The sequence below is a fragment of the Scardinius erythrophthalmus genome (genome assembly GCF_964197995.2).
Source record: "Scardinius erythrophthalmus genome assembly, chromosome: 24".
Classification (NCBI taxonomy): domain Eukaryota; kingdom Metazoa; phylum Chordata; class Actinopteri; order Cypriniformes; family Leuciscidae; genus Scardinius; species Scardinius erythrophthalmus.
The window spans coordinates 32,234,381-32,259,305 of NC_138244.1; the positions used below are offsets into that span (position 1 = coordinate 32,234,381).

A 24,925-nucleotide genomic window follows, 5' to 3' on the forward strand; every position below is an offset into this window, starting at 1 on the left:
CTTTTCTGAGGGGTGTTTTCCGTGTCTTCAGTATCTTTAGGAGGCCATATTTCCTGTCTCGATTCCTGCCTGCTCTTCTCTCTCCACGTGCGGTCAGTATCATCCTCTCTCAGCTACACACACACACACTCACTCACACACACTCACACACACACATACCTGTGCCATACACATTGGAGGCTGCTGGCCAGTGTCTTCCCTACAGGACCAGGAGCCGGACTGAGAGCAGGTGCTGTAGAGAAGGGCTGGTCCTGGACGAGCATCACACACACACACACACACACACACACTCACTCACACACACACACACACACACACACACACACACACACACACACACACACACACACACACACTCCTGTCCCTTCACTGCTCTCTAATGCTCATCTCTCTTCATTAGCTTCCTGTGACGTCAGATGCCAGAATGACCTTCATTGAGGCCTTGAGGAAGTAGGTGTCACTGTATTATTAGTGTACTTTACCACGAGTGTAACGCTCTACTCTTCCCTGTAGTGTGTGTTGATCTTCTGTATAGTGTGTGTTGATCTTCTGTAGTGTGTGTTGATCTTCTGTAGTGTGTGTTGATCTTCTAGTGTGTGTTGATCTTCTAGTGTGTGTTGATCTTCTAGTGTGTGTTGATCTTCTAGTGTGTGTTGATCTTCTCTGTGCGTGTGTGTGTGTGTGTGTGTAGGGTGGATAAGATCCCGGCGGCGCTCTACACGTCATACACACACTCCTGTCAGAGAGAGACGCACCGCCAGAAACAAGGTGCTCATAATCACATTATTATTCATTTTATTAAATATCTCACAGGGCAACAGTGACCTTCACAAAATCATGTCAGAAATCATTAATTTTCAGATGTTTACATCATGATCTGTCAGAAACTTTATTACGTGTGACTATAAAATAGTTTTTACTACAGAAACTGTACATTTGTTTTGTTTTGTATGTTAAATTCAGGAGTAAACATTTTAATATTTACATCATATCATGCCAGCTTTATTTCTACAGCGCTTTATTCAATATAGATCTTTTCAAAGCAGCTTCACAATCATAAAGTGTGTGATGATGATCAGTGTGTGTTGATGATCAGTGTGTGATGATGATGAGTGGAGCTGTGAGGAGACAGTGGTGTCGTTACTGATCTCAGATCAGCCCTGTGTAAAGATCATGATCAGTGTGTGATGATGATGAGTGGAGCTGTGAGGAGACAGTGGTGTTGTTACTGATCTCAGATCAGTTCATCAGATCTTCAGTCACTCACTGCTGGAGGAACTCGTCACAGTCTCATTACACGTGTGTGTCCTGTGTGATGTGGAAGTGTCAGAACGCTTCTGCATTATTCAGCACATGATGTCAGACACACACTCACACACTCTGCTCACAGCGTCACACAGGTGTGTGTTCTCAGAGTCTGCTCTGATGCTCACACAACTGTTCCTCTGATTTTTGAGAAGTGGCCACTGCAGTGTGTATTGTGTCGGTTTAGTTGAGTGTGTGTGTGTGTGTGTGTGTGTGTGTTTAGGTGTGTGTGAGTCCAGTGTGGACGATCATCAGGTGATTCTACGCGAGCAGTTTCTTCAGCTGAGGAGATTGATGACTGACGGGGGTAAACTCACTCACTCACTCACTCACTCACTCACTCACTCACTCACTCACTCACTCACTCACTCACTCACTCACTCACTCACTCACTCACTCACTCTCACTCACTCACTCACTCACTCACTCACTCACTCTCACTCACTCTCACTCACTCACTCACTCACTCACTCTCTCACTCACTCTCACTCACTCTCACTCACTCACTCACTCACTCACTCACTCACTCACTCTCACTCACTCACTCACTCACTCTCACTCACTCACTCACTCACTCACTCACTCACACACTCACTCTCACTCACTCACTCTCACTCACTCACTCACTCACTCACTCACTCACTCACTCACTCTCACTCACTCACTCACTCACTCACTCACTCACTCTCACTCACTCACTCACTCACTCTCACTCACACACTCACTCACTCGCTCACTCGCTCACTCACTCGCTCGCTCGCTCGCTCACTCACTCACTCGCTCTCACTCACTCTCACTCACTCACTCACTCACTCACTCACTCGCTCTCACACACACTCACTCGCTCTCACACACACTCACTCACTCGCTCTCACACACACTTGCTCACTCACTCACTCTTACACTCGCTCGCTCACTCACTCACTCACTCACTCACTCACTCACTCACTCTCACACACTCACTCACTCACTCACTCAGTCACACACTCACTCACACTCACTCACTCACTCTCTCTATCTCACTCTAACTCACTCACACTACACTCTCACTCACACTCACTCACTCACTCACTCACTCACTCACTCACTCACTCACTCTCACACACTCACTCACTCACTCACTCAGTCACACACTCACTCACACTCACTCACTCACTCTCTCTATCTCACTCTAACTCACTCACACTACACTCTCACTCACACTCACTCACTCACACACACATACACATGCACACACACACACTCTAAATCCTGCTGTCTGTCTTGTGTTGTGCCAGATGTTTGTGCTCAGCTGTCCAGGATCTCTCTGACATTGAGGAACATGTGTCCTGATGAAGAGACAGGAAGTGATATCATCACGCTGAACCTGGATTCGCCTGATTCGACACACGCTGCTGTATGAACACAGATTCATGATGTTGCTCACACACACACACGCACACACACGCTATTATCTTCTCCTTATCTGTTCTCTTTCACCTGAACATGAAGTCCTGATTGGCACTAATTCAGCGCAGCATCTAGACCATAAACACTCCTACTGTCCAACAGGCCAATGACCCGAACACACACACGAGTGAATCTGTGAAATTAAACCCCATTTCTGAAGTCATCTTTTTTATTCCAGTTGCCAATATATGCATTCTGCACAGTTACAGTGTGTATTATCAACGAATTAAAGAGTTAGTTCACCCAAAAATGAAAATTCTGTCAGTAATTTCTACTACACATCTGTTCACATTTCTACTACATAAATGACCCGATTTAAATACACATTCATCTTTCCAGAGGTGAAGTATCCCTTTAATATTAACTAAGATTAATAAGAAGCTGTAGAAGTATTGTTCATTCTGAGTTCATGTTAACTAATGAAACCTTATTGTAAAGTGTTACCGTTTATTTTGACGGTAAAGATGATGGATGTGTTATTAAAGCCTCACTTTAAGAGTCTGCTTCTTATCTACGTTTCTCAGGTGGCCAATCTGATCTTGCAGAGCTTCTGTGTGTGTGTGCTGGATGCTTCCAGAGTCAGCCCTCCTAACAGGTACGACACACACACACATCATCATCATCATCATCATCATCATCATCACTAAACGAGACACTGACATCACGGGGAAACGCCGTTCTCAGAAATACTGCGGCCTGATTGAATGATTCTGAGGCGATGTCACTCAGTGCTGCTGTATATAGAGAATAAGCCCCGCCCCTGTTTCTCATGCTTGAATGCCATTGGCCACTGTAGGACAACAGCGTTATTTCAATAAGGCTTCAGTATTTCTCTGTGAAAGGTGCTTTCCGAGTCGAGTGAACCGAAATCAGAAGTGAGCGCAGTTCTGTTTAAACTAAGCCTTTTTCAACAAGGCTTGATTGTATGCTATATAGATAAACCATGATACTATAATCATGATTTATAGTAATAAGCTGGGAAACATCATGTCTTCCAATGATTTCAGTCTCTCAACCAGGGGCCTTAAGATAAAACGAGCATTAAAATCAGCTAAAACGACTACAATTCAAGATATTGATTACATGAGATCGCCCCCTCAATGACCAGGATATAAAAGTCATGGAAATTAATAGTCTCAAAACCTTATGTGTATTTTAATCAGAGAATATACTTTTTTATAGTTATATAGTTAATATTTAGAAATCGTGTGCAAAAAACTATTTTAAAAACCCTTTCCAGTAAATGCATCATAGAAATGCATTTGTTAAAAGGACAAGAACATTCAGCTCGGCTTCCTTTATATTTGGAAGCCGATAACTGATATATTGTCCGATAAATGCATAGGTATCTAAATTTGCCCGATATGATAATTCTATGAATGTATTGGCCAATATATCAGTTATCATCTTCCAAATATGTAGAATCATCGGTATCCCGATACACCACTGTACTGTGTGTGTCTGTAATGAGCGGTTGGGTGATGTTGTCCTCAGGCAGGGATCATGGCCGGGTGTGTTTGTGAAGGTTCTGTTGGGTCACAGATGGCTCGTCTCTGCCCTGATACACAGACTGTGGGATCTGCTCCAGCACCAGGTAATCACTGTGTCCCTCGTGTGTGTTTTCTCACTCTCTCTGTGCATGTGTGTGTAACGCTGTGTGTTTCAGGCCGAGGCTCTGAGCGCCGCTCATGTTCTGGGTGTGGCGGCGCTGCAGGTGGAGCTTCATCACTGCACACAGGTGTGTGTTCGGGTGCAGCTGACGGGCTCGTCTGCGGTCGCTCTCTCCGTGTCCCAGTGTCTCTGTGAGGCTCTGATCTGCTCCACACGCGCACACATGGCCCTCTGCCTCAGGTCTGACCCTCACACACCAGCTACACGCCTCAAACACACACCTCACCACACATTAACTGACCTGTAACCTCTAACTGACCAGATCAGGAGGGTACATTTAGTCCCGATCACACCAAGGACAATTTCTAGAATAATGATAAAGATATCATGTGTGTGTGTATCTTCAGGTTGTGTGTGGCCGTTCTGTCTTACGGCCTGTGCCGAGCCAACGCTCAGTCAGAGGAACTCCAGAACTTCATCCCAGAAACACTTTATAAAAAGGTACAAAAGCAGTCAGCTGTTGATGTTGATCAGATCTTCAGAGTGGAGATGTTTGACTGCACATGTGTGTTTCCAGGCTCAGTATGTGATGGCCAGACTGGTCCCAGAGACACGAGCGCTCATGAGCGATGAAGACGAGTCGGATGCGTACACAGACGTGTCCGATCTGACTGGACGAGTGAAAGACTCAGCTGTGGCTCTGTGGAGGAACACACAGATCCGATCCCTGAGGAAACAGCCTCAGTATCAGGTACTCTCAGAGCCTCATGCGATCAGGTGACGTCAGTGTGTCGGATGGTTGGGTTATACTCTCGTTGTTTCATCAGCTCTCTTTCTCTGAGTGGCTCTCAGCTGAGCTTCAGGTTCACCGGAGCCGGGATGCCCTGACGGATCCAGAGAGGTACAGCAGTGCTCATCCACAACACACCAGCATCAGGAACACACCGCTCACAACACTACTGTAACACCTCACAGAGGCCTGCGATCAGAGCTGGGTGTCATTTGAGTTTTAACGATTCCGATTCTTATTGATTCCAAATTTTAATTCCAATAAGGTAAAAAACAACAACCTTATAAATCATTCACATTTAGTCTTATTGCAAAACATTTAATTGTAGCTGAATATTATGAACAGAAACCAACAGGCTAAAGAACACTTACAGGAACATTTGCCTGTGGTTTAAAAACACCATAGAAAACTAACTAAGGCATTTCAAGCCTTATTAAAGACAAGTAAACACTTTTGCATGCTGTTTGGACATAAATGTGTGTTGGCAGTGTGTGTACACAACCTCCCAATAGTCATAAAAATCCACCCACTCCTTTTTTATTAATCCCCATAAATCATCAGCAGTGTCTCCCAACGACCTGTGTTCAGAATGCGGCTTTAGTGACGTCACTACAGCACAGGCCCCGCCCACGACTGTTGACAGACACTGCAGTTTCAACATAGCCCCGCCCTGATCGCGTTCACAGCTGCTGCACTGACGAGAATGTCTCCCAAGCGTTGTAGGTGTTGTGTGGCTGGATGTACTAATCCACATAGCTCTCTCTATTTACTCCCGAAATCTGAGGCAGCCGCTGAAGACGAGGTGGAATTATTTTGTTTTCAAAGAAAATGCTCCCTCAACTCTACCGAAATTCGTTTATGTACTTGGGCACTTCTTATACTGTGTTTACTCAGCTCTTACGGTGATTTTCTGGAGTAAAACTAATGCTTCATCTTTTGTGTGATGTACAATAAACTTTATTAAACTCATCAGTATATTTTTGATCATCATTCGGACCTGGTCCGAAACAGCAGACTTGTAGGCTATTAATAGTGGATACATACAAGCAGATGACAAATATTTATAACCGTAATTAAACTAAACTATACCTGTTCCATCTCCATACAGCACTCTGACTCTGTGGGCATTATTGTCCGACTCCGGGTCGAAATGAACACGTTACTGAGAGTTTCTGATATTATCATCATTCCGTGAGATGAGATTGTCCTGAGAGACTGAGTGTGAGCTCATGAAGCTCCGCCCCCTGTGCCGTGCAGCAGCAGCTCATTTTCATTTAAAGGGCACACACTAAAACAGCGCGTTTTTCTGAGCCCCAAAAAGTGACAATTTAAACATGCTGTAAAAAATGGTCTGTTGGGTATTTTGAGCTAAAACTTCACATACACACTCTGGGGACATCAGAGACTTATTTTACATCTTGTGAAAAGGGGCATAATAGGTCCCCTTTAAGATTTTCAGTTATTCGAACAGAAACTGTAACCAAATGTAAAATATCAATGCACTTTATAAATGAAATATTACAAATATATTTACAAAAGTTATTCAGTCACAACGAGTGGATTTTTTCTGTCTTTTGTTGTTTGATTAGTGTTATTATAGAGACAACAGGAATATGTGACAGAGGTGTGTGTGTGTGTGTGTGTGTGTCTCAGGCAGGAGTATGAGCAGTGGGCGTGTCATCAGTATTATCTGCACATGTCGGAGTGTGATGGAGGTGTGTGTGTGTGTGTGTCAGGCAGGAGTATGAGCAGTGGGCGTGTCATCAGTATTATCTGCACATGTCGGAGTGTGACGGAGGTGTGTGTGTGTGTGTGTCAGGCAGGAGTATGAGCAGTGGGCGTGTCATCAGTATTATCTGCACATGTCGGAGTGTGACGGAGGTGTGTGTGTGTGTCAGGCAGGAATATGAGCAGTGGGCGTGTCATCAGTATTATCTGCACATGTCGGAGTGTGACGGAGGTGTGTGTGTGTGTGTGTCAGGCAGGAGTATGAGCAGTGGGCGTGTCATCAGTATTATCTGCACATGTCGGAGTGTGACGGAGGTGTGTGTGTGTGTGTGTCAGGCAGGAATATGAGCAGTGGGCGTGTCATCAGTATTATCTGCACATGTCGGAGTGTGACGGAGGTGTGTGTGTGTGTGTGTCAGGCAGGAGTATGAGCAGTGGGCGTGTCATCAGTATTATCTGCACATGTCGGAGTGTGACGGAGGTGTGTGTGTGTGTGTGTCAGGCAGGAATATGAGCAGTGGGCGTGTCATCAGTATTATCTGCACATGTCGGAGTGTGACGGAGGTGTGTGTGTGTGTGTCAGGCAGGAGTATGAGCAGTGGGCGTGTCATCAGTATTATCTGCACATGTCGGAGTGTGACGGAGGTGTGTGTGTGTGTGTCAGGCAGGAATATGAGCAGTGGGCGTGTCATCAGTATTATCTGCACATGTCGGAGTGTGACGGAGGTGTGTGTGTGTGTGTCAGGCAGGAGTATGAGCAGTGGGCGTGTCATCAGTATTATCTGCACATGTCGGAGTGTGACGGAGGTGTGTGTGTGTCAGGCAGGAGTATGAGCAGTGGGCGTGTCATCAGTATTATCTGCACATGTCGGAGTGTGACGGAGGTGTGTGTGTGTGTGTGTCAGGCAGGAATATGAGCAGTGGGCGTGTCATCAGTATTATCTGCACATGTCGGAGTGTGACGGAGGTGTGTGTGTGTGTCTCAGGCAGGAGTATGAGCAGTGGGCGTGTCATCAGTATTATCTGCACATGTCGGAGTGTGACGGAGGTGTGTGTGTGTGTGTCAGGCAGGAATATGAGCAGTGGGCGTGTCATCAGTATTATCTGCACATGTCGGAGTGTGACGGAGGTGTGTGTGTGTGTGTCAGGCAGGAGTATGAGCAGTGGGCGTGTCATCAGTATTATCTGCACATGTCGGAGTGTGTGTGTGTGTGTGTCAGGCAGGAGTATAAGCAGTGGGCGTGTCATCAGTATTATCTGCACATGTCGGAGTGTGACGGAGGTGTGTGTGTGTGTCAGGCAGGAATATGAGCAGTGGGCGTGTCATCAGTATTATCTGCACATGTCGGAGTGTGTGTGTGTGTGTCAGGCAGGAGTATAAGCAGTGGGCGTGTCATCAGTATTATCTGCACATGTCGGAGTGTGACGGAGGTGTGTGTGTGTCAGGCAGGAGTATGAGCAGTGGGCGTGTCATCAGTATTATCTGCACATGTCGGAGTGTGACGGAGGTGTGTGTGTGTGTGTGTGTCAGGCAGGAGTATGAGCAGTGGGTGTGTCATCAGTATTATCTGCACATGTCGGAGTGTGACGGAGGTGTGTGTGTGTGTGTGTCAGGCAGGAGTATGAGCAGTGGGCGTGTCATCAGTATTATCTGCACATGTCGGAGTGTGACGGAGGTGTGTGTGTGTCAGGCAGGAGTATGAGCAGTGGGCGTGTCATCAGTATTATCTGCACATGTCGGAGTATGACGGAGGTTTGTGTATGTCAGGCAGGAGTATAAGCAGTGGGCGTGTCATCAGTATTATCGGCACATGTCGGAGTGTGACGGAGGTGTGTGTGTCAGGCAGGAGTATGAGCAGTGGGCGTGTCATCAGTATTATCGACACATGTCGGAGTGTGACGGAGGTGTGTGTGTGTCAGGCAGGAGTATGAGCAGTGGCCGTGTCATCAGTATTATCTGCACATGTCGGAGTGTGACGGAGGTGTGTGTATGTCAGGCAGGAGTATAAGCAGTGGGCGTGTCATCAGTATTATCGGCACATGTCGGAGTGTGACGGAGGTGTGTGTGTGTCAGGCAGGAGTATGAGCAGTGGGCGTGTCATCAGTATTATCTGCACATGTCGGAGTGTGACAGAGGTGTGTGTGTGTGTGTGTGTCAGGCAGGAGTATGAGCAGTGGGCGTGTCATTAGTATTATCTGCATATGTCGGAGTGTGACGGAGGTGTGTGTGTGTGTGTGTGTCAGGCAGGAGTATGAGCAGTGGGCGTGTCATCAGTATTATCTGCACATGTCGGAGTGTGACGGAGGTGTGTGTGTGTGTGTCTCAGGCAGGAGTATGAGCAGTGGGCGTGTCATCAGTATTATCTGCACATGTCGGAGTGTGACGGAGGTGTGTGTGTGTGTCAGGCAGGAGTATGAGCAGTGGGCGTGTCATCAGTATTATCTGCACATGTCGGAGTGTGACGGAGGTGTGTGTATGTCAGGCAGGAGTATAAGCAGTGGGCGTGTCATCAGTATTATCTGCACATGTCGGAGTGTGACGGAGGTGTGTGTGTGTCAGGCAGGAGTATGAGCAGTGGGCGTGTCATCAGTATTATCTGCACATGTCGGAGTATGACGGAGGTTTGTGTATGTCAGGCAGGAGTATAAGCAGTGGGCGTGTCATCAGTATTATCGGCACATGTCGGAGTGTGACGGAGGTGTGTGTGTCAGGCAGGAGTATGAGCAGTGGGCGTGTCATCAGTATTATCGACACATGTCGGAGTGTGACGGAGGTGTGTGTGTGTCAGGCAGGAGTATGAGCAGTGGCCGTGTCATCAGTATTATCTGCACATGTCGGAGTGTGACGGAGGTGTGTGTATGTCAGGCAGGAGTATAAGCAGTGGGCGTGTCATCAGTATTATCGGCACATGTCGGAGTGTGACGGAGGTGTGTGTGTGTCAGGCAGGAGTATGAGCAGTGGGCGTGTCATCAGTATTATCTGCACATGTCGGAGTGTGACAGAGGTGTGTGTGTGTGTGTGTGTCAGGCAGGAGTATGAGCAGTGGGCGTGTCATTAGTATTATCTGCATATGTCGGAGTGTGACGGAGGTGTGTGTGTGTGTGTGTGTCAGGCAGGAGTATGAGCAGTGGGCGTGTCATCAGTATTATCTGCACATGTCGGAGTGTGACGGAGGTGTGTGTGTGTGTCTCAGGCAGGAGTATGAGCAGTGGGCGTGTCATCAGTATTATCTGCACATGTCGGAGTGTGACGGAGGTGTGTGTGTGTCTCAGGCAGGAGTATGAGCAGTGGGCGTGTCATCAGTATTATCTGCACATGTCGGAGTGTGACGGAGGTGTGTGTGTGTCTCAGGCAGGAGTATAAGCAGTGGGCGTGTCATCAGTATTATCTGCACATGTCGGAGTGTGACGGAGGTGTGTGTGTGTGTGTGTGTGTGCCAGGCAGGAGTATGAGCAGTGAGCGTGTCATCAGTATTATCTGCACATGCCGGAGTGTGACGGAGGTGTGTGTGTGTGTGTGTGTCAGGCAGGAGTATGAGCAGTGGGCATGTCATCAGTATTATCTGCACATGTCGGAGTGTGACGGAGGTGTGTGTGTGTGTGTGTGTGTGTGTGTGTGTGTCTCAGGCAGGAGTATAAGCAGTGGGCGTGTCATCAGTATTATCTGCACATGCCGGAGTGTGACGGAGGTGTGTGTGTGTGTGTGTGTGTGTGTGTCAGGCAGGAGTATGAGCAGTGGGCGTGTCATCAGTATTATCTGCACATGTCGGAGTGTGACGGAGGTGTGTGTGTGTGTGTCAGGCAGGAGTATAAGCAGTGGGCGTGTCATCAGTATTATCTGCACATGTCGGAGTGTGACGGAGGTGTGTGTGTGTGTGTGTGTCAGGCAGGAGTATGAGCAGTGGGCGTGTCATCAGTATTATCTGCACATGTCGGAGTGTGACGGAGGTGTGTGTGTGTGTCAGGCAGGAGTATGAGCAGTGGGCGTGTCATCAGTATTATCTGCACATGTCGGAGTGTGACCAGAGGTGTAGTGGTAAAAAAAGAGGTGGGTAAACTATAAATTTTGGTGGACCACGACGTGATCACCTGGTAAGGTGGGCCACTGCCTACCGGTGTATGTGTATCCTGATGACATCGCTATAGGCTATCATTTGATGGTAGCCTACTACCAAGGTTATCACTGGTTGTTCCCTCATCATAGGTCACACGATCACTATTCAATTCATACATTAATCTAAGTTCTTGTTAAAGAGACTCAAGAAGGAATAATATGGTTGAATTCTATAAAGTTTACTAAATGACAAAACAGAGAGAACAAAAATATTTAAGAGAGATAGAGAGGGAGGCTTATATCCTATAGATTTGGGATTATTTTCATAGTCGATTAATCTGTTGGTCTATAATATGTCAGAAAAATGTGGATCAGTGTTTCCCAAAAGCCCAGGATGACGTCCTTAAATGTCTTGTTTTGTCCACAACTCAAAGATATTCAGTTTACTGTCACAGAGGAGAGAAGACACTAGAACATATTCACATTTAACAAGCTGGAATCAAAGAATTTTTTACTTTTGTCTTAAAAAATTACTCAAACCGACTAATCAATTATCAAAATAGTTGTCGATTACAGTTTTTTTCCAATAGCTAATGTAGCAGGTGCAGATTAATGAGAGAAGGATGAATCTGGTGCCACATTTAAAAAAAAAAAAAAAAAAACTCATAAAAAGGTTTCTGTAATTAAAAGAAGAAAGATAATATAGGTTGCACTGTAGTTTCCACAAGTGTAATGGCTGCTGACATTAACAGACGATTTTGCAAAACTAAAAAAAAAATAAAACCAAAAATGTTCCGTCCCGCCCCTCTGTGTTCGGCAGTCAGGTTTCATTCTCGCGCAGCTTGTTTAGTAACTTAACAAGCGTGTCTTTTCCGCTCCGTGTGTGCGCCATTCTCTTTGTTCCGTGTATGTGTGTGTGTGTGTGTGTCGGCGCGCTGCGCTCTCTGCTCTGTTCCACTCCTTGTTTGCGCTGCGCGTTCTGCTCTGTCATTAACGGCCCAAATGCTCGAATCATGTACCGATCGGCGATCACGCACTGGAAAAGCAAAGTCCGCTCAAATAACGTGAAATTTAGAGGTGGATAAACGCAATTTAGAGGTGGATAAACGCACTTAGGAGGTGGGTTAACGCTATTTCCGAATTTTGGGAGGTGCGTAAACGGCGTTTACGTGCGTTTAGCCTCCACTACATCCCTGAGTGTGACGGAGGTGTGTGTGTGTCAGGCAGGAGTATAAGCAGTGGGCGTGTCATCAGTATTATCTGCACATGTCGGAGTGTGACGGAGGTGTGTGTGTGTCAGGCAGGAGTATGAGCAGTGGGTGTGTCATCAGTATTATCTGCACATGTCGGAGTGTGACGGAGGTGTGTGTGTGTGTGTCAGGCAGGAGTATGAGCAGTGGGCGTGTCATCAGTATTATCTGCACATGTCGGAGTGTGACGGAGGTGTGTGTGTGTGTCAGGCAGGAGTATGAGCAGTGGGCGTGTCATCAGTATTATCTGCACATGTCGGAGTGTGACGGAGGTGTGTGTGTGTGTGTCAGGCAGGAGTATGAGCAGTGGGCGTGTCATCAGTATTATCTGCACATGTCGGAGTGTGACGGAGGTGTGTGTGTGTGTGTCAGGCAGGAGTATGAGCAGTGGGCGTGTCATCAGTATTATCTGCACATGTCGGAGTGTGACGGAGGTGTGTGTGTGTGTCAGGCAGGAGTATGAGCAGTGGGCGTGTCATCAGTATTATCTGCACATGTCGGAGTGTGACGGAGGTGTGTGTGTGTGTGTGTCAGGCAGGAGTATGAGCAGTGGGCGTGTCATCAGTATTATCTGCACATGTCAGAGTGTGACGGAGGCTGTGAAGGAGACGTGACTCAGATCTGCGCTCGCATCATCACTGCTGTTCTAGACCATCACACGACGTGAGTGACTCGCACGGGTTTCAGAGGGATCTCAGTCATACCTCACCTAATGTGTGTCTGTGTGTGTGTGTGTGTGTGTGTGTGTAGGTCACAGCCAGGAGAGCGGTCTCATCCACACACAGACAGCTGTCTGCCTGACCTTCTGTCGCTCCTACAGGTGCGGATCACCTTCATTCATTCTCCTCTGGCCTGCAGGGTTTCCCTCACGCTGAAACACTCACGCTGAAACACTCAGGGCTCCTGCACTCAGGGCTCCTGCACTCAGGGCTCCTACACTCAGGGCTCCTCAGGGCTCCTCAGGGCTCCTACACTCAGGGCTCCTCAGGGCTCCTCAGGGCTCCTACACTCAGGGCTCCTGCACTCAGGGCTCCTGCACTCAGGGCTCCTCAGGGCTCCTACACTCAGGGCTCCTGCACTCAGGGCTCCTCAAGGCTCCTGCACTCAGGGCTCCTGCACTCAGGGCTCCTCAGGGCTCCTGCACTCAGGGCTCCTGCACTCAGGGCTCCTCAGGGCTCCTACACTCAGGGCTCCTACACTCAGGGCTCCTAAGGGCTCCTACACTCAAGGCTCCTGCACTCAGGGCTCCTGCACTCAGGGCTCCTGCACTCAGGGCTCCTGCACTCAAGGCTCCTGCACTCAGGGCTCCTGCACTCAGGGCTCCTGCACTCAGGGCTCCTACACTCAGGGCTCCTAAAAGATGCTTAAAGTGCTTGAGTTTGACTTTTTGAAATTTGAAGTCCTGGAAAACCCCCGACACAAGTGTAAGACCCAGAATCAGTTGAAGACCTTTCTCAAACAAAACATCTTTCCATATTTCACTTCTGGAAGCCGGGAAGCAGAGCATGCACTGTTACTGCATTCATATCACAGACATTAGAGAACACATGAACATTTCAGTAATCACACTGATAACAGAGTAAACTCCCATAAGCCTAGAGAAGTCTTTCAACTCGAGTGATATTTAGGAGGAAAAATATTGATTAGTACCTTGATTATAATCCCTCATTACATATACATTGAAGCATCCAGAATCCCTTCACAAGCCATTTTTAAGAAGTATTTGAAAAGTGCTTGAATTATTGAAAGACAATATATAGGAAATACATTTTTAATTTTATTGTTAAAACAATCTTTTCGCGCAAAGTTAAGGCTGCAGTCCGTCTGATATAGATATAGAGGCGTTTCTCATGGCTATGAGTGTGATATTGCCCATATAAATATCCAAGTATATGATACGGCTTCGGGCTTTCACTCTTCAAGTCAATCATATTTTCATCTGAGAAAAAATTTGTTTGAATAAGGAAAGCGATATCTTTGTCATCGTATCCTTTCAATGGTTAAAGTTACCGGAGTCATTGCCAGGGACACACGTAGAGCAAATTAGGCTCCAAAAGTAGTGTTTGTTTAATTACAAAATGAAGGCAACACTAAATAATAGAATGAGCCGTCCAGAACCAGCGTCAGCTCTCTGGCTCAGCTGGACATCTCTCTAGAGGAGCGTCTCACACCAGCACGGGGATCCAGCTGATTGCCAGTTTAGGTCATTTGTGGGCAAAGGTACCAAACTGCATTTCCAAAACCCAACAGCAGAGGTCGCCACAGACCGAGGTTGAGTGATGAGGTGGGGTGCAGGAGTCCTGATCTAAAGCAGCTTCAGTGTCTCATACAGTCACTACTCTACATCTCTCTTGCTCTCTTGCTCTCTCTCTCTCTCTTGCTCTCTCTCTCTCCCTCTCTCTCTCCCTCCCTCCCTCTCTCTCTCTCTCTCTCTCTCTCTCTCCCTCCCTCCCTCCCTCTCTCTCTCTCTCTCTCTCTCTCTCTCTCTCTCTCTCTCTCTCTCTCTCTCTCTCTCTCTCTCTCTCTCTCTCTCTCTCTCTCTCTCTCTCTCTCTGCAGGCGTTCCTGTATGAAGAGCTGCTCACTCACAGCGCATCAGAGGACACGGGTCACTTCCTCTGGGACCTGATTGACAGCAGGTGCTCCGTGACGCCTGACCCCAACAGCATCGCACAGGAGCTGAAATACCAGCAGACGCTTCACGACGTGAGCCGGTACGGACACACACACACACACACACACACAAACACACACACACACTCTCACACACACACAAACACTGTGATGTTCGTGTCTCTCAGGGTTCTAGCTCTTCTTCCTGCTGTCCTGCTGGTGTCCACACACACACACACACACGCACACACACACAGTGATGGTGTTCGTGTCTCTCAGGGTTCTAGCTCTTCTTCCTGCTGTCCTGCTGGTGTCCACACACACACACACACACACACACACACACACACACACACACACTCACACACACACAGTGATGGTGTTCGTGTCTCTCAGGGTTCTAGCTCTTTTTCCTGCTGTCCTGCTGCTGTCCACACACACACACACACACACACTCACACACACACAGTGATGGTGTTCGTGTCTCTCAGGGTTCTAGCTCTTCTTCCTGCTGTCCTGCTGCTGTCCACACACACACACACACTCACACACACACAGTGATGGTGTTCGTGTCTCTCAGGGTTCTAGCTCTTCTTCCTGCTGTCCTGCTGCTGTCCACACACACACACACACACACACACACACACACACACACTCACACACACACAGTGATGGTGTTCGTGTCTCTCAGGGTTCTAGCTCTTCTTCCTGCTGTCCTGCTGCTGTCCACACACACACACACACACACACACACACACACACTCACACACACACACACAGTGATGGTGTTCGTGTCTCTCAGGGTTCTAGCTCTTCTTCCTGCTGTCCTGCTGCTGTCCACACACACACACACACACACACACACACAGTGATGGTGTTCGTGTCTCTCAGGGTTCTAGTTCTTCTTCCTGCTGTCCTGCTGGTGTCCGTCAGAACCGACCGGAGAACCCTGGACTGCCGTCGGATGATGGACCACATCACGCATGTTCAGGTCTCAGCACGACACACATGATCTGTGATGTGATGATGAGGTGTGTGTGTGACGTGTGTGTGTCTCTCTCAGAGGAGGGCGAGTGGTTCTGCTGGCCTGCTGTCGTTCAGTCTCACGGCTCACTTCCTCAAAGTAGGTGACAACATCTAAACAAACTGCATCACTTACAAACTTCTTGTGCACTGTGTAGGGCTGTCAGAATGGCTGAAAAACTGAATTCTAATTTCTTTCTTAAATCTTAGCAAAACTCTAATTATATTCGAATTCTAAAGGCAATATTTAATGTTAGAGGAGAAAAGTACTGTATTGTCTCCTGTGTCCACAAGAGGGCGCAAGCGAGCGCAATAAGCAAATATAAACCAAATTAAGCATTGCATCTTTTATTGAAATTAAACTACATTCACGTTTTAAAGTGCATTAACTTTTGAAACAGATATTATTAAATAAAATATAATTTCCTTAATGTGTATGCAAGGAAAATTAGGTTACAATAGTGCATAAAACTGTGTAAGTGCTTCAGTAACCTGAGAAAACACACTTAACCCTCTGGGGTCTGAGCTGTTTTCTGGCCCTGGAGGTGTTCTGACATGCTCTGACATTTGTACAATAATATATCAGCAGCATGTATGTAAAAGTTTGTAGGTTTGAGATAATGACATTTATGCGTGGTTTGTGAAAATACAAAAAAAAATGTCACTGAAATAAGGCCATGAAACCCATACTGATTATTTCTTCACAAGACTTTTGAAAATTGTATCACGTAGCCTAGAATATTTGCTCCAAAACTATGTGAAAATCACCCTGACTGCTCATTCAGATAAGACAATATATTGATTTAAAAACTGTAAGACATGTTTTGTGTGAGAAAGCTTTATGCGGGAGGTGTGATCACATCATTAATATGTACGCTTTTCACACCTGAGAAAGACAAAGACACTCCCTAATGGCCCTATTAGGAGCTATCAGGCCCTATCATTCTGAGCAACCTTGCACAAAGAATGAGGAGATTTAAAAAAGAATGGCTTTTTGATTGTTTGGATTTATTTACAACACAACATAGTCCAAAGATACACAACAAATGACAAAAAAGCACATTATTGAAAACAATGATCCAAAGACAGAGATCTTTGTGCCATTCCTAAAAACATTGTACATACCTTTAATTTCCAAGGTGTTTGATTTTCACTTTACCATATTTATATACAGAGACTCATGTGAATGTTGAAGTCAGCAGGACTCAGTGGCATCTGGTCACTGAAAAAAAAAAAAAAAGAAAAAGTGAACATACTGATATCTAGAGAAACTATAGGCCACGATTTTGGGAATACATTTTAGATTTTTCTGGTTAAAATAGCTTTTTAAAATTCACAGAATATATACACACACACACACACACACACATGTTTCCAACAATATATAATATAATGAACACCAGGTTTGTTGTGCCTTGTAAGCATAGGCTATGCACAGTGCTGCATAAAATAATAATAACAATAACCTATGGCAGAAAGCACACCCTGTTTATTTTCTTTATTTTACAAAAGCACAATGTTTTGATTTGATTGTAAGTGGACACATACAAAAGTAGAAATATCACAGATTCTTTTTTTATATTTCTTTTTTCTGTATGACCATAAATGATGGAGTAATTTAAGTTTAAAGTGCTACTATGTGAAGAAAATCCAGCAAAACGCGCCGGCGCGTTTGCCGACCCCAGAGGGTTAAGCACACAGCGTGATGAACTACATGAACACTAAACAGCAAACTGACATTCAGAAACACACTTCTACTCACTTCATCTACAGATCGATCATCAAAAACATGATTGTTGAGTGCTGAGCACTTTCTGTTGACAGTGTTTCAGCTGATGAACACACACTCACACACACACACACCCACTCAGCTCTGACCGATGTGCAGGTTTGGTCAAGTATGTTGTTGCACCATTTTTGCCTCCAACTGAGAGGGTTTCATCAGCAGGAAGAGCTTTTCCCGCCATTTTTCACATGAACAAATCAGCCGCACCGCGCTTTACTGGATAAGCTAACAGAAACACACCGCGTCAGTGACGTCATCATCATGTCTCGTCCGCCTCTTCACACCAAAAATTGTAGTATTCGAATGTGCCGTTTTTTATTTTTTATTAGACAAATTCAAAATAAAAAACATTTCTGACAGCCCTACATGTTCAAACGGTTCAAATCACAATATTTGCAGTATGTCTACGTCTAATGTGTGTGTTGTGTTTCAGGCGGTGGTGTGTGTCGGCGCGAGCTGTGCCGGTCCTGCTGACGCCGTGAACGCGTGTGTGTCGGAGTTCACCGCTCAGTGTCCACTGCTGCTGCTGTCTGCTGCGGTAAACACGTGTGTGTGTGTGTGTGTGTGCAAACATCTGTCCTCTAGAGCAGCGTTTCCCAACCGGGGATGGTGTCTGGCGAGAGCATGGGTGCCGTGTAAAAACACCAAACATTTTAAAATTGCTCAAATCTGTAAAAATAAAATAAAAAATGTATGTACCATCAATCTGGTATGTCTCTAATAACAACAAATAACGCACACAAATGTATAATAAAAATGCAAACTGTAAGTTCCCTTTCGACTGGTCAGTGGGATTGCGTCGCTAGACGAGATGGGGAAAACTCCTTTTTCTCCGCATACTGAAGCCTTTTATAAAAAAAAGCAGTGCAACTGCACAGCCCTAACAGTGCAGAAACTAATCGCACGCTATTGGCTGGTCAGTGGGAACTGCACGAACCTATGGCGGAGCGGCGTAACTGCGCGGGCCAATCAGGGCACAGCCCGCCGATCCGAGCGCAGAGCCTGCCAGAAGGGGCGGGGCAGCTGCCTATAAAAGCAGCTCATTTCGCCATATGATTCAGATTTATCTTCTTCAGCGACGATCGAATTGGGCAGGCTCTGTGGATGACCCCACCCCCTTGCCGTCTAGAGAACGCAGCGACTCCAGAGCTGACCTGGACGCCGAGCTCAGTGTCCTGTCGAGAGCTGTCGAGGAGCTCGGCCTCGACTTGGCTTCTCCCGAGGAGCCCACACGCAGCCGCCTGGACAGATGGTTCCTGCCGGGGCGCCAACAGGCCCCTCGTCAGCGGTCCGCACAGTGCTTCCCGGAGGATCACGAAGAACTGACAAAGTTGTGGTGCGCCCTCTACTCATCCCGCCTACGCACTTCCACTTCTGCCACGCTCTCGACCGCCGACGGCGCTGAGACGGGCTATGAGAAGCTGCCCCCCCTACAGCTACTGGTGTCCCAGTCGGAGGCAGAATTGAACTCACAGATCTGTGCTCCTCAGCCATTTGGAATGCCTGGGACTCAGAATCAACGTAGCCAAGAGCCCTCTGTTCCCCAGTCAGACGATCTCCTTCCTGGTTGCAGTAATAGACTTTGCCCGAATGAAGGCTTGGCTGACACACGAGCGTGCTCAGACTATTCAGCAGCTTGCGACCTCTTTCAGAGTAGGAGCCCGTCGTCCCCTCGGAACCTTTCAAAGGATGCTACGCCTCATGGCCTCCGCATCGGCGGTACTTCCGCTGGGTCTGCTGCATTGCTGCAGTACTGGCTGAAATCCCAGATCCCTTCCAAAGAAGGCGCTCAGGCCACTGTCATGTCAAGTAAGCTTGGGGATGGTCACAAGGAGGACGGTGGTCACCACGGACGCCTCCAGCACGAGTCGGGTAGCTCTGTACAGTAGTGTCCTATATAAACTGGCTTAGGTTGAGACCTCTGTACAGGCTAGCCAGAAGTCTCCTCTTATGAGCACGAGGCAACTTGCGGAGAGTGACACACGTGCCGGGCAGACTGAACCAGGGGGCAATGTGTCCCCCAGAGGGAATGGACCCTTCATCCCCAGACGGTTCAAATGATCTGGAGCGTTTTTAGGAGAGCAGAAGTCAACCTCTTCGCCTCCAAAGACAACTCTCACTGCCCAATGTTCTTCTCGAAGGACAGGGATGCGCTGGCCCACGAATGGCCCAGCCTTCCTCTGTATGCTTTTCCTCCGGTCACACTCCTCCCTCAGGTCATCAAAAGGATCAGGGAAGGGAATCTGCCGTACCCCATCCACGCTCAAAGTCTCTGTTGTGATTATTGCAGCTTTCCATGCCCCAGTGGCCGTAATTTCGACCAGCTATTTTGCTTTCTGCTTCCCACGACAATTACACCTGCTCTGCCCGGTTCGGGCCCTGAGAGCATAGAGCGCTCCGCCCAGTTCGGACAGTCTGAACAGCTCTTTAAAAGCTTCGGCAGCCGCACCAAAGGGCTTCCAGTCACGAAGCAAATGTTATCCTGTTGGCTAGTGGACGCTATCACTCTAGATTATGCTTCTATGGGCCTGCAATGGGCCTGACACTTGTCCAAGTGTCTCAGGCTCGGGTCATAGAACATGTCGTTCTGCTTGAATATAGCACGGCGTGATTGGATTGGTCCCCCACCGGTTCCTAACATAACCTCGGTTCCCTGAGATGTGTGTACAATATCCATATGAAGGTAGGCGGTTCTTCCCCGTGGTATTGAAAATCTATACATTTCAAGGTATCATATCAAAGTAGTATCGTGACAACACTAGTGGAGGGTGCCACACATTTTTGAAAAGTTAGGGAAAAACTGCTCTAGAGCACTGATGTCTGTGCAGCGTCCTGACGTCTGACTGTGTGTGTGTGTGTGTGTGTGTGTGTGCAGCGCTGGTGGAGGCGTCACTCTGTGGTGCTCAGCTCTCAGTGGAAGCATCTGACTGTGTGTGTGTGTGTGTGTGTGTGTGTGTGTGCAGCGCTGGTGGAGGCGTCTCTCTGTGGCGCTCAGCTCGCAGTGGAAGCGTCTGACTGGACGAGATGCTCTTCCTCAACAGCTGCAGATGTTGGACGACAGTCACAGCTGGAGCTCACGGTGAAACACACATCTGCATGACCTGAAAAACTCTCTCACTCAGTCTCATTTCATTTAAGCCTGTAAACAAGTCTTACATATCTTAGATGGTATGAGTAAAGGTCTTAAAGTTCCCCTGTAGTCAATAATTGTATCCCTTAACTTTTCTTGAAGTAAAATAAACGTACACTGAAATTATAATAAAAAGTAAAAAAGGCAACATTTCACATTTTTATTCAGTCTAACTTGATGTATTAAAGGGGACATATCATGAAAATCTGACTTTTTCCATGTTTAAGTGCTATAATCGAGTGCTTCTACCAACCCAGAAAACGTGACAAGTGAAACCCAGTAAAAAAACCTTTGTTCTGGTGAGCCTTTCTCTGCAAACATGTAAAAAAATAAGCCGATCAGATTTCTTCCCCTTCTGACGTATGAAGAGGATCTTATTATAATATTACCGGCCCTTAATCTGCACGTTTACACACACCAGCCGACATTTGGTTTCACACGCGACGACAGAGACCAGTTCTAACGCAATGATAAAGATCCAGCAAAGCCTGAAACTGTTCTGTGGTTGAGCACAGACGAGCACTGAACACTATTGACCAGAACATGTCACCACTGTCTTATAAAGACCTCAGGAACTGTGGACACTTGGAGATGATGATCAATGTAACTCCACAACAACTACAGAAATGTCTCCACTAACATTCAGAAACAAAAAATCTAACTTCTTCCACGTTGCCATTATGGGGTATTGTTTGTTGAATTTTGAGGAAAATAATGAATTTAATCCATTTTGGAATAAGGCTGTAACATAACAAAATGTGGGAAAAGTGAAGCGCTGTGAATACTTTCCAGATGCACTGTAGGTTACAGTCGTAACCTGAGACGTTCCCTTTCGAAAGGGAAAACGCACTGCGTCGATGACGCTTTGGGGAACGATATACAAACCCACCATGCTGAGGGGAGTGCATGCCAAATTATGGCTGTGACAAAAACTTCAGAAATGGCAGTTTCACTGAAATGCCAAACACTCCCCCTTCGGGTCACATACTGACAGTATTCCCTATGGTCCCTGCCCAAGCTATAAGCCTCAAAGAGGCCTCCGACACAATGAAGGCCTACCAAGGCCGCTCAAAGGCTTGGAACCAACAGCTTCTGTTGCGAGTATGGCCAGGGGGTCCAGAGGAGTCCCGTCCAGTCACTTTCTGAGGGGGACATGAAGTCAACCCCACATGCCACCAGGGAGGCTGACCTGGTCTTGCCAACAACACGTCTGTTTCCTAAACAGAGTCTCTAACATTATTTGCCTCACTTGTGGAGGCATCCGATAGGGAGGACTGCAGATAGTGATTGCTCACAGACCGGATCATAGAGACGGGTATCCTGGAGAGTAGAACTCAGCATAGCGCTTCTAACCCTTGCAAACGAGGGGAGTAACTCTACTCGATCCTGGATCTACACAGTGCTTCAGGGCCTGTGGAGGCTGGGCACTCTAAAGGGACCCTAATAAGGGGAGCGCCTCCAGCTCTAGGGCCGATCTAACAGGGACGCCTCGTGAGAGTCCTTCGACCTTCCGACCAGACTTAGGGAGTTAAGTATTCATACAGAGCGATCCTCAGATAGATTCTGGAACACTATGCTCAAACCTGATAAGTATTGACCAGGCTCTGGGCTAGAAACGGGGGCTCCATGGGGCCTGCAAGGTGATACTTAATGCCTTTGCAGTGCTAAGCATCCAACTCGTTGAGGAGCCGCCTTCAAGGAGGCCCGTTGAGGCCTAACTACTTGATAGCGAGGATGTTAGCAGGGCTGGCCACAAAAGCCAGGTACTCTCACAGATATCCCTGTGGGCCTGGGTTATACTTATTTAACATTGCCAACAGGCAGTGTACTCAGCAGAAGTGCTATCGACCCTTTAAAGCAAGGGGAGTACAGTCTTACCCTACCGGACTATCGAGGAGGCCTACTGTGAGGCCTACAGCTTTGAATGTCATGGGCGTCAGCCCGGGCAGTGCTTCGGCTCTAAGGGAGCATACTCAACCATCCCAAATGAGAGGGAGTCACTAATCTGTCTCTACCTGAGTCTGGGTGGTGAAGGGTGATATCATATGAACTATGGGTAGCAAAGTACTCCCTAACAAGGGTCAATAATGACCTTAACAAGGGGATTACTATCAGCATGACCCTGAGGAGTGTATCAGGGTCGAGGCCTATTATCTTGCATTTTTTACAAGACAGATTTTATATTCTCTACTAAACCCAAGGGAATGGAGGCCTCAGTAAGTGGCCAACGGCATTGGACCTTATGACTTGAATTATTTTATTCAAGGGGCTCAGAGGAAAACTTAAGACCTTGTTGCCAGCTACTACACTACTGAGCTCTAAAGGGCGGAGGCCTGAGCACACTGCTTCTGAAGGCCCTTTCACACCGGACGCGTAACGAAAAAGCGAAACGAATAAGCGAATAGTTCGCGTGTGAATAGTTCGCATCAAAACCATTCACATCAGCCGCGACGCGAATTTGCGACTTCTGTGACGTCAGAGCTTCAACATTCCAAAACTTTCGTGCCGACAGCTGAGAAAACATGGACACTTCATCATCATCATCATCATCATCATCATCATCATCATCATCATCATCATCATCATCCAGTGAAGACAAGCCTTAAGGGGATTATGCTAATGCTTTTAGTTGCATTTTGTTACGTTCACAGTAAACACGGTCTCTGTCTCTATCTTTGACGCTAATAGTGTTAGCTTTCTATCCCAGATGTAGTTTAGCCTGCTAGCCTACACAGCACAGGACTATACAACGACTAAAACTAGCACACAACACACTCACAGTCGTGATAGCCGAGTTGGTTGGCAATGCTATGCCACACCTCGTCTTTCAAATCGTTGTCCTTGTATGTGATCGGCTGAAGCCTTTTCTGTCGCCGCAAAAGTTTAAAAAAAAATCGGCATCGAAGCGAAACAAAGTCGTGTTTCCGCCGCAGCGCATCCGCGTTCGGTGTGGAAGCACTCATTACACAGCTGATCAAAAAAAAGGTGTCCGTTTCGTACAACTCCCACACTTTCTGAATCCAAGTGTTGTATGACGGAGGGTCAGGTGTTAACCATCTGCATGTAATACACTTAATGGCTGCAGCGAGTAAAATTTGTAATAAATATATTTTAGCTCTACCCTCAAGGCCCTCTGGACGCACACCTCGAAGGGCTATTATGGGGTCTTCTGGGATTTCATAATGGAAGATTTCTTTAAGGGCATCAAATATATCTTTCCAGTAATTTCTTAATTTTTTGACCACAAAATACGGGTGTGGTTACCAACATGTTGGCCACAATTTCTCCAGCACTTGAGCAGGATGGATCCCATATGTGGGGTTCGCAGAAAATCTGGTTATTATCTTCCATTTGAATTCCCTCCAGACATTAGAGTTGGTCAGGAGATGAGCCTCTCCACAAGCTTCCTCCCGAGTTTCAAGAGGAACCGTTTCATTCATTTCGGCCTCCCATTTTTCCTTGATCTGTGATGTGTTATTTGAATTCTTAGTCAAAAATAATAGATGTCCTTTAAAAATGATTTTTTTGACCGCACGTCCAATTTGTATTTCTTTAAAATCAACTTCTATTGGGGAGGGTTTTTTAATCATTTCTAGATCCGTATGCGTTGTGAGGAAATGTCTCGGTTGTGAATATCTAAAAAATTCTGACCAAATTTCTTATTTGTTCGAATGATTTAAGTGTGTCATCATGAAATAATTGGTGCAGATAATCAAGTCCATATTGAGACCACTTTTTGAAACCCACGTCCGTACGAGATGGTGCAGTCATTAAGATTATCGGATTAGATTTTCTTAGACAAACCAAATGATCTTTGTATAGTTTGGTCCGTTCACCCATGGAGGCATTCTTTAATGATACACTGGAAAAGGGTACTCTTTTAAGGGGCATGAACAGAGGCTCTTTTCAATATTAATCCACCGGGTTTGTGTGTCTTCTCTCATCCATGAAGCCAGGGGCCTCAGCTGAGCTGCCCAGAAGTAAAACCTAAAGTTTGGGAGTCCCAGCCCGCCATTTGTTTTAGCTGATTGTATTATTTTAAGCCTTATTCTTGGCCGTTTTCCTTGCCAAAACAAATTTAGAAATTATTTTATTAAGCAAATCAAAGACAGATTTTGGCACTTCAATGGGTAACATCTGAAACAGATAGAGTCATCTCGGCAGGACGTTCATATGAATAGATTCAA

The 24,925-nt window shown here is 46.6% G+C and overlaps 1 protein-coding gene across 1 annotated transcript in view; it reads left to right on the forward strand.

Annotated features, from left to right (window-relative positions):
* fanca (FA complementation group A) overlaps window positions 1–24,925 on the forward strand; it is a 50,325-nt gene that overhangs the window by 19,137 nt on the left and 6,263 nt on the right. Inside the window, exons 18-35 of the mRNA XM_081355715.1 lie at window positions 32–92; window positions 401–450; window positions 692–768; window positions 1,529–1,612; window positions 2,583–2,701; window positions 3,279–3,349; window positions 4,249–4,348; window positions 4,421–4,605; window positions 4,773–4,866; window positions 4,943–5,116; window positions 5,193–5,266; window positions 12,722–12,850; window positions 12,938–13,007; window positions 14,746–14,900; window positions 15,691–15,790; window positions 15,863–15,922; window positions 18,042–18,146; window positions 20,572–20,687. Coding sequence (XP_081211841.1) covers window positions 32–92; window positions 401–450; window positions 692–768; window positions 1,529–1,612; window positions 2,583–2,701; window positions 3,279–3,349; window positions 4,249–4,348; window positions 4,421–4,605; window positions 4,773–4,866; window positions 4,943–5,116; window positions 5,193–5,266; window positions 12,722–12,850; window positions 12,938–13,007; window positions 14,746–14,900; window positions 15,691–15,790; window positions 15,863–15,922; window positions 18,042–18,146; window positions 20,572–20,687 — 1,824 coding nt within the window. The remainder of the gene's footprint in view (window positions 1–31; window positions 93–400; window positions 451–691; window positions 769–1,528; window positions 1,613–2,582; window positions 2,702–3,278; window positions 3,350–4,248; window positions 4,349–4,420; window positions 4,606–4,772; window positions 4,867–4,942; window positions 5,117–5,192; window positions 5,267–12,721; window positions 12,851–12,937; window positions 13,008–14,745; window positions 14,901–15,690; window positions 15,791–15,862; window positions 15,923–18,041; window positions 18,147–20,571; window positions 20,688–24,925) is intronic.